Source organism: Falco naumanni, chromosome 8 (assembly GCF_017639655.2).
Source record: "Falco naumanni isolate bFalNau1 chromosome 8, bFalNau1.pat, whole genome shotgun sequence".
Classification (NCBI taxonomy): Eukaryota; Metazoa; Chordata; class Aves; order Falconiformes; family Falconidae; genus Falco; species Falco naumanni.
In genome coordinates, this window is record NC_054061.1 from 40483300 (window position 1) to 40499057 (window position 15758).

Here is a 15758-nt window from a genome sequence, read left to right on the forward strand (position 1 = left end):
TTCAGCTGTTAAATGTAGGAATGTCTATATGTTAGAGTGCCAGCCTCAAGAAATCCTGATAGGAACCAAATGTGACAGGTTGGACTGCAGAAGTGAAATCCTGGTGTCACTGGATGTTGAGCAATAACCTTGCTCATAAAAAGATTTCCCCCTATATTTATTACATTTGGAGACTACCAAGATTAAGGTAAAAGCTCTTTGCTTATTTCATTTTCCATAGGACAGAGAATATTTTGGTGGTTTGTATTTCATTTAAAGATTGTAACTCACCAATTGTATTGTTTTTGGAAGAGTTAAGAGACTTAGAAGAATCTGGTTTGCTTTCCTATCATCAAGACCAAAATAATTTTGGGGTGTAACTTTGATCATCTCATTCAGATGATAGGAGGAAGAGCAGGGGAAAAAAAAAAAAAGGAAAGAAACAGAAGCTATTTGCAAAGAGTTGTTTGTCATTGTAGGCAACTGGTGGAGCAGGTTTTTAATAAAAAGGAGCTGAGACGGAAGAGAGAAATCGATGGTATATCAGCATATATGTCAACTATAAAGCTGTGTAGACATGTAGAACTGTGTAAAAACATTCCCCTGAATGAATGAAGAGAACCAGGTAGCCAGGGTGCATTCTACAAGCAAAGTTCTGAGGAGCAGCACTGTGTTTATGTTCCTATCATCTTTACAGTATTTCTTAGTATTATCTAAACAAACCCATTTCAGCTCCTGCATTCTGTTTTTTAAAAACCTCAGAACAGCCTCAGAGGGGCAGCATCAAATTGCTAAAGCAAAGAGGAGTACTGAGTACAGGATAGCACTTTTTTCCCCGATATTCCCGCAGAGCAATTGTACATCTGCTCTGGTGACCACTACCGATGGGAAGAGAGTTGAGTCCCTGTTGAGGTATTGAACCAGGAGACCTGACTACCTATACTAAAGAAGTCTTAAGAGTAGGTGTGAAATACAGGACTATGAAGAAGGCAAGACAGATGAGACACTGATGGGAATTTAACATTCAAGCAGAACTAAGGCATGACAGAAAGTTATAGGAATTTTGCTTGTGTGCTCACTTAATCCTCAGGGTGAACAAAACTTTTCCCATTAAAGTCAGCACCTAAGCATAAAAAATTATGTTCTTGTAATCACTGCATAAAAAGAATCAAAGACACTAGTTTTTACCAAATTGTAATCTAATTTTGATAACACAGACATACAGGAAGAAAACACTTTATAATCATCTTACCTGATAAGCAGCAATGATCAGCTGGAGAATATTTCCAGAATCCTTCTGTAATCGTCCAACTGTAGCTCCAGGAATAAGCTTTGCATAGTTCTGAAAATACAAAAAGAATTTAAAGCACAAAAATACAACTAGCTGACAAGGAGCTACCATCTGGAAAAAAGCAAAATATATTAAAGCCAACTAAAATAAACAATGGTGACATTTTCAAAGACCCTCGTAGACTCAATAACACATGTCCTATTGAAAAAGACCTATGGAGAAGTGCTAATTTCACTGAAAGTTAATGGGAAATATATTGTTTAATCACCTCTGTGTGCTTGGAATTTTGAAAAATGTTTGAAAAATAGTATTTTTCAGCTCTAATTTTCAAAATCTAGAAGGAAGATATTTTCAATCAACAGCTGTGTTTTTCTCTAATACAAATAGCCAAAACCAGTGTCAGCTGATCTACTGTTGCTGTACTATTTGAGAGTCTTAGACCCCACATTCAGTAACAGCAGCCACTTTTTAATCTTTGCAAGCAACTGAACATCTTGAATTCTGATTAGTGAGGGCAGAGAAGGTAAGAACTTCAAGGGTTACTAGAACTTTGAACAAAAGCCCTTAAAAAGCTACTGCTGGTTTATGTTTGAACTAACACCCCACATGCATCCCAGTGGTCTGCGGCTATAATTGATTGTATGCTAGTTTTACGTTAATAATATAGTGTCAGTTTAGCAATTTATTTCAATGATAAAGATACTTTCTTTTCTTTTTGCATTAAATTGCATTGTGATACTAACATGACAGCTAGCAGCTAGGTTTTAAGTATGGTCCATTAAAATTAATCTTGCCTGATTCTATGTGAACTTCTTTTACTCGTACCCGTGCTTAGGGAAAATAGTAAGTGTTCATTATTAAAAAAACCCACGTTGTAGCATTTATTTTCTTTCCCAATGTATCATATCAACACTGTTATTTTAATTTAAAAAAATCCACAGAGCTATAATAAACATGGATAATTTGATACCCTTATATCCCTCTTACACTTCACATCTCCAAAAGCCCTGCGATTACTTTATATATTATGTATGGAATACTTATCATTCATTAGATTTCTAAAGTGCTATTGTAAATCAGTGGGATTAACTGCATTTTATGTTACAGCTGGTGTCTTTGCATTCCTGACTCCTCCTGTGATTAGGGCTCTCTCAAGGATTCTTAGAATATTGAAACTCTGCTTTTTGTACACGTGGACCTTTCGGGAGATAATTATAAGAAAAGATGATAAACCTGGAGTTTAAAGTGTAGCACCCTTTAATCTGTGGTATGCAAAACAAACAGCAGGGATATACTGTTCTGAAGACTTTGTTTGATCTTTCCTCTTTGAACAAAAATTTTCTGCATGGTGATACAAGGATGAAATTGCAAGCCCAGACTAAGTGTGTATCTCCAGTCCATTGGTTAAACCCTGTTTTCACAAATATTTCTCCTTAACCATTAACAAGGTGAGGCAGTCTGATGCTTTTAGAGTGCTACTATTGTAAAACATCCAAAGGATGTCATTTAATTTAGTCTTTTAGCTAACAGTCACTAAAAGGTTAACTGTCATTTTACAGAGATATTCTAATTCATGTTAGTGACATTTGACAAATATATATTTGAGTTCAGTGAGGTTATGTCAAACTTTTAGCAGTGTAATTCCTAGAAGGATTTTCATCATAAATAAAGTGCTGTGCCAAATTTATAAAAATAATTTGAAATTATGTACAAGTGTGGAGACTGGAGTATTTTTTAGTTCAATTTTCAGCAGTGAAATGCAGTCTGAAACCCCAATTTTCAAGCTGTGTTTTCCTGTGATGTAAAAACAAATAATTTGCCTAAAAAAGAGCAATTTCTGTTTCAGAAGTGTTGCTTAGTCAGGATTAGAGAGAGTTTTTTCCCTTATCTAAGCTTGAAAAAAAAAATTTAAACTCTGCTTGAAAAAAAGTAATATCAATAATAATAATAACTTCATGAAACCTTAAAGATTGGTGTTTTCTTTTATGCCAAAATAGGATTTACGCATTTTGTCAAAATACCATTATTACTGCAACATTCACAGATGCTTTTTGAGTGCATAGCTTTTATAGAATAAAAGCATTCCCTGTTGCTTTGGTAAGACTCAGCTGAGACTGATGCAAAAAGGTAGACATACATGAATGTATTTTAAAAGACCTTTTCTGAGGAAAAAAAACCCCAAACTCCTCCTTTTTTGGAAAAAAAAAAATCATTTTTATAAGTAATCTCAAATTATCAGGGCTCAGTATAAGAGAGGAACTTCCTCCCCTTTCTTGCATTTGATTTTGAGTGGCCTTATAGATGTTTCTATATGACTGCTTTTAAAGTTCTTGTGGTCAGGGAGAGCATTAGATCTAAACTTTCCCCCTCTTTTAGATTGCTGTCCCGTAGCTGTTTGGTTGCATGGAAGGATCGAAACTAACACCATCTACGTTACAAGCATGTGTATTCTGTGCTCATGCAATCACAGTATTTGTGTGTTAGGTAACAATACACAAACACATACGTGGATAAACTGAAAATTCAGTGAAAAGGATCAAGAATATTAAATGACTGAATTATTTGGGGCTAAATTGTTGGGGATTATACAGAGCTAGAAATATAAAATATATATTTGACAGTCTGAACAGTACACAAGACTAATGGAATCTATCAAGTCTATTTAAAGAAGTGCTTTCTAAGTCCTCACAGTCATTTTAATGTAAGTTTGTCCCTAGGAACTGAATTATAAATAGCAATAGTCAGTTTCGGGGTCTGATATAATTAGATGCTGAGTTCAAGTAGATTTGAGATGGGATACTTGGGAAGAGGCTTCCCACCTCAAAGGATAATGAAATTTGGGAGGATTTTCTAAGGGAGATTGCAGAATCCCACCACTGAGGCTGTTAAAAAAGTAGTAAAACACCACTACAAGAGTGGGTTGATGGTGGTGCCCAAGTGCCAGCTTAAGGTCCTCTCCCAGCTCATCCAGGCTACCTGAGCAATGGCCTTAATACAAAAATAACTCTTGTTGTCTTGCTTTGGTCTTTGTACATTCTTAAGCATGGATACCTGGTTATTTACATTTATATTACACATTTTAGTCATGCAGATGAAAACATGACACTATTGGCCTGTTTGCAGGTCCTAGATATACCCTTGAAAGTATACTGTAGTATGGAAAAACGGCACTGTGGGACTTATATATGACTTTTGTACTTGCTTTGACTGATTTCCCACATCACATACAGGACTGAAATCAGACCATGACAACTATAGCTATCCAAATAAGTGACAGAAAGCAGTATTAAAAGATGAAAGCAGCAGATAGAATATACTGAATGGGATTACTATATACCCTACAAAATAGAAGATAGTTGCACTTTTTTTTTCGTAAAAAAGAAAGTAACAAGAACAAACCATTCCCCTGTTGGGTTAACAATGGCTTGCATTTTTTGTTAGCTATAAATCTTCATTTAGTGTTCCCAGTGAACAAAGGGTGTCACTTGATAACTTTGATACTGGTATAACACTGACAAAGGGATACTGAAATAGAAACCCTCTGATAAGAACTCTGTTGGCCAACTCTGAGGGTGACCACCAGCAATTTCCAAGGGAAAATACAACGCCATCAGTAAGACAAAAGTTTCTTTGGACAAAGTAAGGCCCTGTAAATTAAAGAGATACTTCTCCTATTAAAATAATAAAAAAAAAAATATTTCATTCGTCATTAATTGGGCCCCTCTTAAGAAACTGTTGAGCAATGATGAGATTTAGTAAAAGGTTTTAATGTACAAATGTAAACTAATCTATGCTATGACTATAGAATCCCACTGCATTTATAAGCGATTGACTTCTGCTGTTGTTGATTTAAACTTCCATGCTTCAGCTCAGTATTCAGTACAGTCTTTAGAAAAGCTTGGCACTCAGTGCTCCGCGACGCAGAGTCCTGTCAAGGCTGTGGTCTGAGAATCAGTTTATGAAAGATGTATCTCTTGTAACTTTTGTCAAACACCTGGAGTATTAGTCTTACTAAAGACAACTCTGCCCCTGGAATCAGTTGCAGAGGCATTGGAGGTGGGGGGCTTCCCTGGGTTACACAGAGGGCAGAAACAGAAAACCCTGGTACTGCTGAGTACCTCAAGGACTCATCTGCCCTCTCTGCTGTAGCACCGGAACTTTTTCCCTACCCTTTCTTTCCTATTTTCTGTGTGGTTATCACATTGAGGAGCACCTTCTCATTTCTTTACTTTTGGCTTCTATTGAGGAATGTTCTGTGAAGATTTTTCCTTTGCAAAGCCAAACCTGTTGTATCAGCAGGATCGACTTTATTGACTCCCTCTCAACCAACCTGAACAAATTTGTAGGCACGATTTCTCTCCCCTTGTCCCCTTTCGTGCAGCAGTGTGCAGCCAGGCAGCCAAGGTCAGGCAGCAAAACCCCTTATTATCCTTATGGAATTCTTATCTAGAATTTCTTTGTGCATGCAAAGGTTTCTTTCCAGCAGCAGGACTGGCCAGAAAAGGAAATAAGAATTGCCAGTATCCTTCTCATTTTATCTTAGAGGGCTTTTGCTGGCATTCACTGCAAAAAGCAGTTAAGCAGCCGTTGGTGGCTTTGCCTCAGCTCACAGCTGGACTATCCACAGGCCGAAAGCAGCACGGGGCTTCAGGAGGGCTTGTATCTGTGGAGGCTGAAAACAGGTGCCTGCACAGATGACTGATGGAGCTGCAGGTATGAATGATATTCAGTTCATTAGAAATATGTATTTTGCATGTCCGTAAGCACCACTCATCTGCCCTCCCCTCTCCTGGCTCCCATTTCCCATGATGTGACTTCACACAGCAGGAAATCTTGTCACAGAACAAGATTCTGAGTCCTAATGGCAGAAGTGCCTGTACTGAAGTGTTTTCCCTCAGTAGACATGAGGAACGATACCTGAGGAAAGAGGAATCTGTCCATCATGTTCTGTAATTTTAACCTTGCTGCTAGTTTCCTATTTCTCTCATCGGAAAGAGATGCAGAAATAAAGCAAAATTAATAAAACTCTCTGGTCAGCTAATATCCCCACCCCCACCCCCCCCCATGATCTCAGAGTTGTGCATGAAGACAACTGTATTTTTCAGAATATATTCTTTGTCTTATAAAAGTAAAAAAAAGCTTAACTGTCCCTCCCTAGCCCTACAAAATACAACAGGCTAATCATAATGGTTACACCGAATAGTTTAGCAATGCTTAGTTTTACAGTTCTTGACTCATAAAATTAGTGATTCAACTTGAAATCCAATTTAAGAGTTACCCAAGAACATCAAAGAACATGAAGAAGCATTCCTAGTGTAAAAGAGACTTCCTCTGATATATAACGTCCTAGTTATTTTTGTTACATAAATGTCTTGCAGAACTCAGTCCTTACTGCTGCTGTATCAGCTGTGAAAACAGGTGAGCTTTAAAACAAATACTAGTGAGCTGAACATTTTAGTTTGCTTACCTCATATATGTGAACTTGCTCATTTGTTACAGCAAAAATTAATAGAACACTGTTTTGCACAAGTTTGTCAATTAATTGTCCAATTGTGGGATACTCCTGCAAACAAACAGAAGAGAACCACACCAATCCGTTTTTCACATGCATCCAGTTGCTAATTACCTTCCATGAAACGCACATTCAAATGATCATAATTAACACCATTCCCTGTATAGTATAAACTATAATTAGGCACTATGTGTATACAAAATAGAAGATAGCGTGTATAATTTCCTCACATTGTTTTCAAGGAAACCCCTCTGAGAAGAGCACATTGCCAGCCTCCCTACTGGGACACTTGGCTCACTAGCTTCTGTGAGATATATATATCAATATATATATATATATATATAATCCAAAGAATAACACTGCACCAAAGCAACTGGGTATTTGTCCTACACTGAACACCAGAGTGTATATATTCAGTATTTTTGAACACTGAATCTTAAGCTGGTAAGTTCTCCCACAGTGTCCTACAAACTCCTCCTGAATTCACACCCTTACAGGGAACACGATTAATGCAAATTTTGCCTTCCCTTGCAGAAGGAAATACTAGTCAGTCCTGTTCTGTGTGTTTTCTGGGTTAGCAGGAATAAGATTAGTGCTTTCTTTTTTTCCTAGTTTTAATCTATCCTAACTCCATACAAACACACTGTTCTCTTTTTTACAAATAAAAGTTTACATGAAATATCTGCATTCCCCAACTTTTACACATTTCAGTGATAAAGATATGCTTTAATTAATTTTCTAAGTTGCTTATGTTAGTCTTTAAATTTCGAGAATGCAAGAGTTGTACAAAATTCATAGTAAATTACCTGAACAGTTGACATGGAATATTCATTATTGTGGTCCAAATGACAGTTCCCGTCATTAGGAATAACAATCCCTGCCAGTTTACTGTCCATCCCAAAATGGGAATCAGCATCACTCACAAACACCAGCAAATGTAGAGAATCGTTCCTCCATCCAATTTTTTCCTGTAATTTAAAGGACATTAGTTTAGCAGGCTGTATTACACTCATAATATAGAAAAGCAGCAAAAGATTTGAAGAACAGCAACTCAAAATAAGTGAAGGGAATAATTTTCAAGGGAGCATCAAAAACATCACAACATCTCTTAAGAGATGATGTTCATTCCATTGTTTTTGGCTAACATTTTGTCTCCCCATTCCTGTGTTTAATAACATGGGCTGGCCATGTTCATGTCAGTCTGCTTACTACTCTAAACACAGTTAGTCAAAAATATTTAAAGAAAAAATAGTCAAGAAAAGAGACCCAGTAATTATACAATTGTCATGGGTTTTTTTATTATTTCTGGCAATTAAAAAGAAACACTAAAATATTCCAATATGCGTGTTTTACTTGATACAGCCAAAAGTATTTTCACACAAATCTAATGAGGTTCTTGGACTGCATTTAAAAAGTCTTGAAAAATAACGATCTGCTGCTTTGAAATACAACCATTTAGTAGTAGAAGTGATAATATACAGAATAATTAATATTATACCAAAGTTTCAATTACCTTGCAAACAGCTGCCTGCATAATTGCATCAAATCCTCCCTCTGGAGTGTCTATGTTAGCAGAGATTCGCTGTCCTTTCACAATTTCATTGAATTTTTCAGCATCGTTTGTTAGTGATAAAACATGTTTGTATCCAAAGGTGGGTAAGCACTCGTACGGAACACTTCTACAAGGTAAATGAGACAGCTTATGGATAATACAGACTGGAAAATCACTACAACGGTTACTTCTCAGCAACTTAAAGTTTTGTCAGAAAAACCTAAAGTAATCAAAGAGGGTCCGGTGAGGTGGGCGATACCAACAGGTCTGCAGTAAGCCTGGGAACAGCCTCCCAGAGCAGGGTAGTTCAGCCTGTTAACAGCCTGCGGTCCTTGCCATGCTCCCTGCTGTGCCTTGTTTTCATACTCAGGAGCACATTAGGGTCTGCGGTCCCTTGGGGACCTTCAGAGGGCACCGCCGCGCTGCTGCATTCCAGCTGCGGGCTGCGGAGCACAGCCTCTCCTCCGCGTGCCTTAGGAAAGGGCTAGAGCAGCCCGGGCCTGCGGGAAAGCGCGAGACTTTAAGGGGAAAAAACCCAGGGAAATGACATTGACAGGTAAATGAAACTGCTATTCTGTGTTGTGTGTGAGTTTGCTTCTGCTCCATATAGTGGTGTCATAAAACTCTTGCATATGTGTGCATTCTAGCAAATTAGAGAAAAAGATGTACTTACTCTGCAAGCTGCTTGTTAATCCATTAAGCATGCTTGTAACTAGCAAAAGCTAAACAGCAGAATCATTCACAGATTCCTCTCTCCAGATAACACAAGACTTACCAGATAACGATCAGAATGCGAAACAAAAAGAAGCAAATCTTGTTTCCCAAACCAACTCATTTACAGCTGGAAGAGGGCAGAGGTTCCAGTGATGCTGCTGAATTTAATTTTATTCTAAAGATCAATATTACGGCTTAATGTTGACATGTATACAGATGTAGGTATTTTTCCTGCCTACCTGCAAGGGTTGTTTATTTCTGCAGCTGTAGTTTTGATAAATGGTGAAACTGGTTTTTCAACAAAAGATCCAAACCCCAGTCTGAAGTTGCTCGTCAGTTTTGACATTTCTTTAGAAAGAGTGGAACCCAGTTCTTTGATTGTATTCAGATCATCATCCATAGAGGCTGAAAGATCCATGAGGTAGTAGAGATCAATTGGATAATCTTCAGTTTGACGCACCTTGATCTGTATTGTTTCTTCATGTCCTATTAAGGACGTGGGAAAATGGGATACATATTAGCACTAATACATGGAAGTTACGATCAACATCAATTTCTTCATAACCTTACATATATGGTGAAAATTATCTAGTATTTTAAATCACCAGAGAATTAAAAATATAACTTCAAAAATTCTGTCAACAAAAATCTCAAACAAGGGTCTGAAAAATTAAAAGCAGTTCTAGTGGGTTTTTTCCTAAACTGTTCTTCAGTAAAGCCATAAGCATAGATTTACAACAGATTGCTCTAATTTGAAAAAGCATGAGAATATCGCTTCAGCAGTATGCAGCTTAAGAAAATTGAGATACAAAGCTAATTAAAACTAAAGGTAGCACTTATGGGGCACACCATGTATTTTAGAAATATAAAGAAAATGAGAGTGTACACAGAGGTTTTATTTGCAGTTGCAACACTATGATGCAGCCTAACTGGGTGTCTCTTACGTTTCTTTATTCCAAATTTTCTCCAGGAAAAATTCACATTTCAAGGACCCCAAAGTAGGTCTGAAGTGTTTCCATAGATGTCACCGGTACCTTTTACATCCTCAAAGCAAAGTTTTATGCTGCCTCTGAGATACACTGTTTGCCAGACCTGCGGGGGATAGGCACAGGAGCAGGGCTGGGGAGGTAGAGGGTGGTATTTCCATTCTCTCCCTGCCACCTCAATGGCAAGAAAATAGAACTAAAAAAATACATCCTTACTTTTATGATGTACCTAGCATTTCTGAAAGTATTTGAACTCATTCAAACCTAGTTTTCATCTGATGAGTCAACAGATATTTTGGGGTTTTTAGTCTTTATTCTATCAGGATTTTTTTTTTAGACCATTCAGACTGAAAAAAAAAAATCCTGCATCTGTTAACTGAGTGACTTACCTGGTCTCAGCCTGAGAGTTAATTTTTGAGGAGAAATCTGTGTGACATCAGAATTCTTCTGGGTTGCTACAGTTAGGGGCCTGTTACTGTGAATTTCTACTTCTGAAATGGGAAATTCAACCAAATTCAACTGGCATCCTTTTGACAAAAGGTTTTCTGGGGTATCACACCTCCCATGAATTCCAGCTGAGTCTGTGTAATTCTAAAGCAAACAGGAGAAGGAAGGGATGAGTTAAATGTATTTACTGACCAGCCACCAGCACCTGGCTGATGAAAGATTGATCCAACGCAGGGAACAGAAACAAAAGTGCAAGTTAGTGCACACTAGTGCAGAAAGAGATCTAGGTGGCACTGAAATCTGAATTTGCCCTTCATGGATCATGTCACACAAGTGTATAATTAATGTAACTTACACCAATTTGGTTTCCTGGGAGAAACTGCTCTATTGTTGGGGAATGGGAATTGTGCCACTCACTGCATTTGGCTTCTCACAGTACTGGGAATGATAACACAAAACTCCTACGAGCCCCTGGTTTTTCTATTAAAGAATTATGCCACACATCCATTCCATCTTTCCTAAACAGTTTTGAACTGCTGATGGAACAACATCATTTAATAACAGAAGAGACGTCTCAAAGGGGATAAAGTCCTACAAATTTTGTGACAAACTGACAGTGGGGTACCCAACGTTCACCGTTCCTTTCCGACCTACTCTTTCTCCTCAGCACTGCTCTCACATGCTCACCGAAGCAAGTCCCTGTTGCTCTGCCTGGTGCCTACCAAACATGCAGCCACCCCCCCCTTGCCCCACAGTGCCGGCGGCATTCCCGGTGTGCCCACGGCTGTCTGGTCACATTTGGCCCAGCGTCCTACATGACCTTCTCCCAGCCGGAGTAAATCACAAGCCTATCGATATCAGTTGGATAGCTTGCTGTTTATTTTTGTTACTTGTTCCAAGGCAGTTGATATGCATTCCTTCCCACAGCACCACCGCAGGGTAGGTAGTATCTCCACGTGGTGGTGAGGTTAATGGTTAGTTTCACAGACAGGCTTCTGTGCCTCATTACCATTTCCTAGAGCTACGTCTACAGTGTAGATCCTCAAAACCAGTCAGCTGCCCCCTGAACTGGAAACAGCTCTGGCCTGCAAGACCTTTTGGCCAAAACCTGGGCAACGCCTGGCAGAACCAGCACCAAAACATTCAATTCCCAGCGGATGGTCATGGGCCCATACTGTGGGGCCACTCTTTTCTCCTGGGTTTAGGCAAGCAACCTGGGTATGCTCTCTGAATTCAGTCAATGCAAAACTTCCCATCCAGACCAAAACAATTTTACTTAAACCTATCTAAACCAGAACCAGGACCCTTCTTTCCACCAAAATGTCACCCTTCATGCCTCAAAATTACCAGGGTTGTTATATGTTTTGGTGGAAGCAATGTTGAGATAGCTGATGGGAACAGTAATTTGTTATTTTTCACACCAAATCTGATGTCTTTGCTCAGGCAAGACTCTCACCAACTGCTTCTTGAATGCAGTGTGCATAAAAATCATGTACCATTACAAAACTTTCACAGGGGGATCCATATCGGCTCCTTTAGTTTCACACTTCATAACCTTCCAAAACTTGTGTGAGGAGGCAAACTTATATTTTAAATACAGTTACAAGGTGCAGTTTTATTCTATGGAAAACAGTGGTTTCTTTGGAGGCCTTTGGGTTTGACACTAAAGCTCCTACATCTTTTGCATACTAGATGTGTTATCTCTAGCAACAAGTGAATGAACCTACAAACAAAGAAAAAACCCCATGATTATTAGTCTGAAGTTTTCAATAGTTTCACAGTTTTGTTTGGGTTTTTTTTTTTCTAATCAATAAATTGTTTTTAATTTTTGTTTTCTGAAAATACATTATGTGATCAAATTTTCATTTCAAGAAAATCCTGTTTTGGTTGTTAAGTACAAACATAAAAATGACTGCAAACACACTAATGTGGGTGGGGTTTTTTCCCCATGGTAACATTTTTTTCAAACTGCTATATTATTTTAAGAAAATTTATTTTTTAAATAAATGCTGTTCAGTCTTTGTCAGATACTTCATAAAGGAGTATGTTAGTTCCATCCTGGGTATCGTTTTGCTGTTCAAAAAAGCAAGAAATACTTTTAACAACAAAGGTGTAAGTATTGAAAAATACTTATTTCATGTCTCTTATCTCTGGCAAGTTTTTAATTGTGATAGCTGGCTATCTTGCTAACATTAATAACTAAGACCTATAATATTTACTGTGAAGTAGGGAGATATTATTTAGCATCATTTACAGGTGAAAGCTTTAAAAGCAGAGATGTTAGTTAAGTGACTTGCTCAGATAGAAAGTCTGCAACAGATATATAGGAAACAAATCCAGATAGATTTTTTAAAGCCCAATGTTTCAGCCAAAACTTACACCTATATCACACTAATTATAAAACTGACACTATCATCATACTTAAAATTAACCACGGATTGATCATTTGTATATGCAAACTGACTGGAGCACCTTCTGTTTGCAGTCTGGCTTGACATGTAGTACGTAAGATGCAGTCTGGTCTCTAACTTGATGTCTGGTGCTTCATCATCAGTGCTGTGGGTGAGTCAGCCCTGAGGCTGATGAGCTGAGCACCTCCAACAACACTTTTATTTCTGCCTTAGATGAGGGAGGTTGTTTGAAAAAAAACAAAAAAACACGCAAAAATAAAGCAAAAAAACCCCACCCCCCAAAAAATAATAGACCACAAAGGCTAGACTGAATTCTGCTTTTGATCCCCAGGAAGGCTCCACTATGCGCTGCACGTATTAGAAAGCCACGGGCTGACCCAATTAAGTCAATACTTCATCACTCAGAGCTACTACAAACACTTCAAGCTTTACTTTGAAATTATTTTTGCATCATTTACTCTACCTCTTGAAAACACCAAGCACAGTGTGGTCCCAAAAGCAAACAATCTTCACAAGTCACTGCACTTTGCTGAGAACAGGTCCCTAAATTCAAACCCAAGAAGAGAAAAGACTATTAATAATGTGGTTAATCATTAAATTTATGAAGAATCTTGTCATTTAGAGAATGTGGGTGGTGAAAAATGCACACATTTAGCCATATTTAGGTTTACAGATAAAATTCCTTCATAACAGTATTTCTATTAGTAGAAGATTAACACTCCAATAAAAATTAAAAATCCACAATTGCCAACAATTAACATACTTTTGCATGCTTTATGGATGGCATTCACTGAGAACATGTTATTTGTTTTTTCCAGTGCACCTGATAAAGCATTACATGTGTTTCTAGTATGGTGCAGGTAAGACATTTCCAGCATAACCAGGGATATTAAAAGAACAGCTCTACGTTCACTCTATATGCTTAAAGTTGCTTCACTCAGGTCTGTAGATACTAGATATGATTTAATTTATTGTGCAAGTACAAGTGAATTACTCAGTCACATGTAGAGTATTAAGTTTCTCAGTGGATCAAACAGTGATTAGAATAACCAAAATTTCTTGAATGCCCATCTCTTTCATACATGCTGTGCTATGTAACAACCACATAAATCTCAGATGAATTTGCAGGGTAACCTTACAGCAGTCTGTCAAAAAAAAAAGTCATTAAACAGAAAGGAATGATTAAATACAGAGGACAGAAAGCTATTTCATGTCAACTTCAGGCGAGAGACAACGCAAAAATGGTTTTGAAATGGATCTCCCTGCCCCTGAGCCTTACCTTGCACATTGTTATTTCTTTGCAGAAATAGGAAACAGAGGCAAAGCAATTCAATCCCCATTCGTTTTCAGTGCTGGCTGCGTGACAAAAAAAATTAGCGTGTTAATTATCATCCACGTAAAGGCAGAATGCCGTAAAAATCATACATTCCTGAAGGGTATGTTTTCAGATGTCACCTACACTGGATTGCGAGGAAACTTCAACCCTACTGGGAGAGACCATGAATAAAAGTGAAAACAAGGGCTACCTGGGCAGGTAAAGAGGACAAGCTGTGCATAAAGTAACGTGAACATGGTTATCACTTCCTTGTTTTCCTGGACTCCTTATAAGGTATAAGGGGAAAATTCATTCAGGTGAAGATTTCTGTCAATCCCAGTCACTCTGGGTCCTAGAGCAACCCAGCCAAGAGAGTGGGTTTTCGTGTGTACAGCAATTCTTAAAAGGCTCCTCTAAAATAATGCCTTTAATTGTTCCCCGAGGGAGTGCGTTAGGTAGATGGATCATTATGATTGCCGAGCGAGTATACCTTGAGAGATGTAAAAATCCCATTTTTTCAGATTTCCTGATGTAGAGGGAAACTTGTGAAGGCAACTGTGAAAAAAACCAAAAAGCAATCACTTGTTATAATTGAGGACCTGGCTTCAGTAATTCAAGATACAGAGTACATTTATTAACATTGCAAGCTGAAAAGGAAATTCTGCAGTTGTGGATTTTTTTTTAATATGGAGAAGGAGGAATAATTACATTCCCAGTTCTGCAACTGACTGAAAAAAAAATCATGTCGGCTTTAACTCTGTGTAGTAAGTGGCCAAATATTCTACAGCACAGATACAACAATATAACAAATTGCTCTCTCCCCATCTCCCCAACCTTTCTTACAACTTTATTAAAAGGAAATAAAATTTCTTACTTGCAGATTTCATCTCTTCCCATCTTTTATGCTCTGCTATTGTCTGTTTTGAAAATCATTTGTTCAGGACAAGCCCTGTCTTATCATAAGGGTTTGCAACAAACTCTACACACAGTGCAGCATAAAATTGTTATTTCATCAGTTGTGTTGCTGGCCTGAAAACATAGATCCTTTTTTTCTCTACAGTCAGAAATCCTACTGAGATTAGCTCATAAGGACTAGGTTGCTCTCACCAAGAGAACTGGCAGGACCAGACCTCCCCCTTCAGACTGGTGGTGGCTGCAATCTTGGGGCAGGATGTGACAGTAGGAATGGGTCTATACTAGTTAATCTCAACATGCCTGGAAACATTCCTGGGCACTGAGGCCAACTGGCATGGAAAGACCTGCGTTTATGCTTGCAAATTGCCTATTGGGACCATTCTAGCAACCAAATAGTGCCCAGAAATTGTTTGCAAAGTGTTAATTGGAAGAGGTCAGATTCATGCCAGGGAGCATTTTAACAGTTTAATAGTGTAGACAGTCTCATTCTAGTGCCTGGAAATATTCCCAGGCACATCTGATTTTACTACTATTTACACAGTCTATATGTAGTTTCATAGCAGCTCAAGCTGGATTACATCAAGGCTACCTTTGCTCTGCCCTTGCGTTTCCACCCCTTTCCTCCTACGAGTACTC

General features: G+C 38.1%; 1 protein-coding gene across 1 annotated transcript in view; it reads right to left on the reverse strand.

Moving 5' to 3' along the window:
• The window catches only part of ITGB6 (integrin subunit beta 6), a 32497-nt gene extending 18146 nt beyond the window's left edge, over positions 1-14351 (reverse strand). Inside the window, exons 1-8 of the mRNA XM_040603821.1 lie at positions 14172-14351; positions 13356-13435; positions 10424-10625; positions 9288-9534; positions 8296-8461; positions 7589-7750; positions 6738-6833; positions 1232-1321 (exon numbers count right to left, since the gene is read on the reverse strand). Coding sequence (XP_040459755.1) covers positions 1232-1321; positions 6738-6833; positions 7589-7750; positions 8296-8461; positions 9288-9534; positions 10424-10625; positions 13356-13435; positions 14172-14232 — 1104 coding nt within the window. The 5' untranslated portion in view covers positions 14233-14351. The remainder of the gene's footprint in view (positions 1-1231; positions 1322-6737; positions 6834-7588; positions 7751-8295; positions 8462-9287; positions 9535-10423; positions 10626-13355; positions 13436-14171) is intronic.
• Between the last annotated feature and the right edge of the window lie 1407 nt (positions 14352-15758).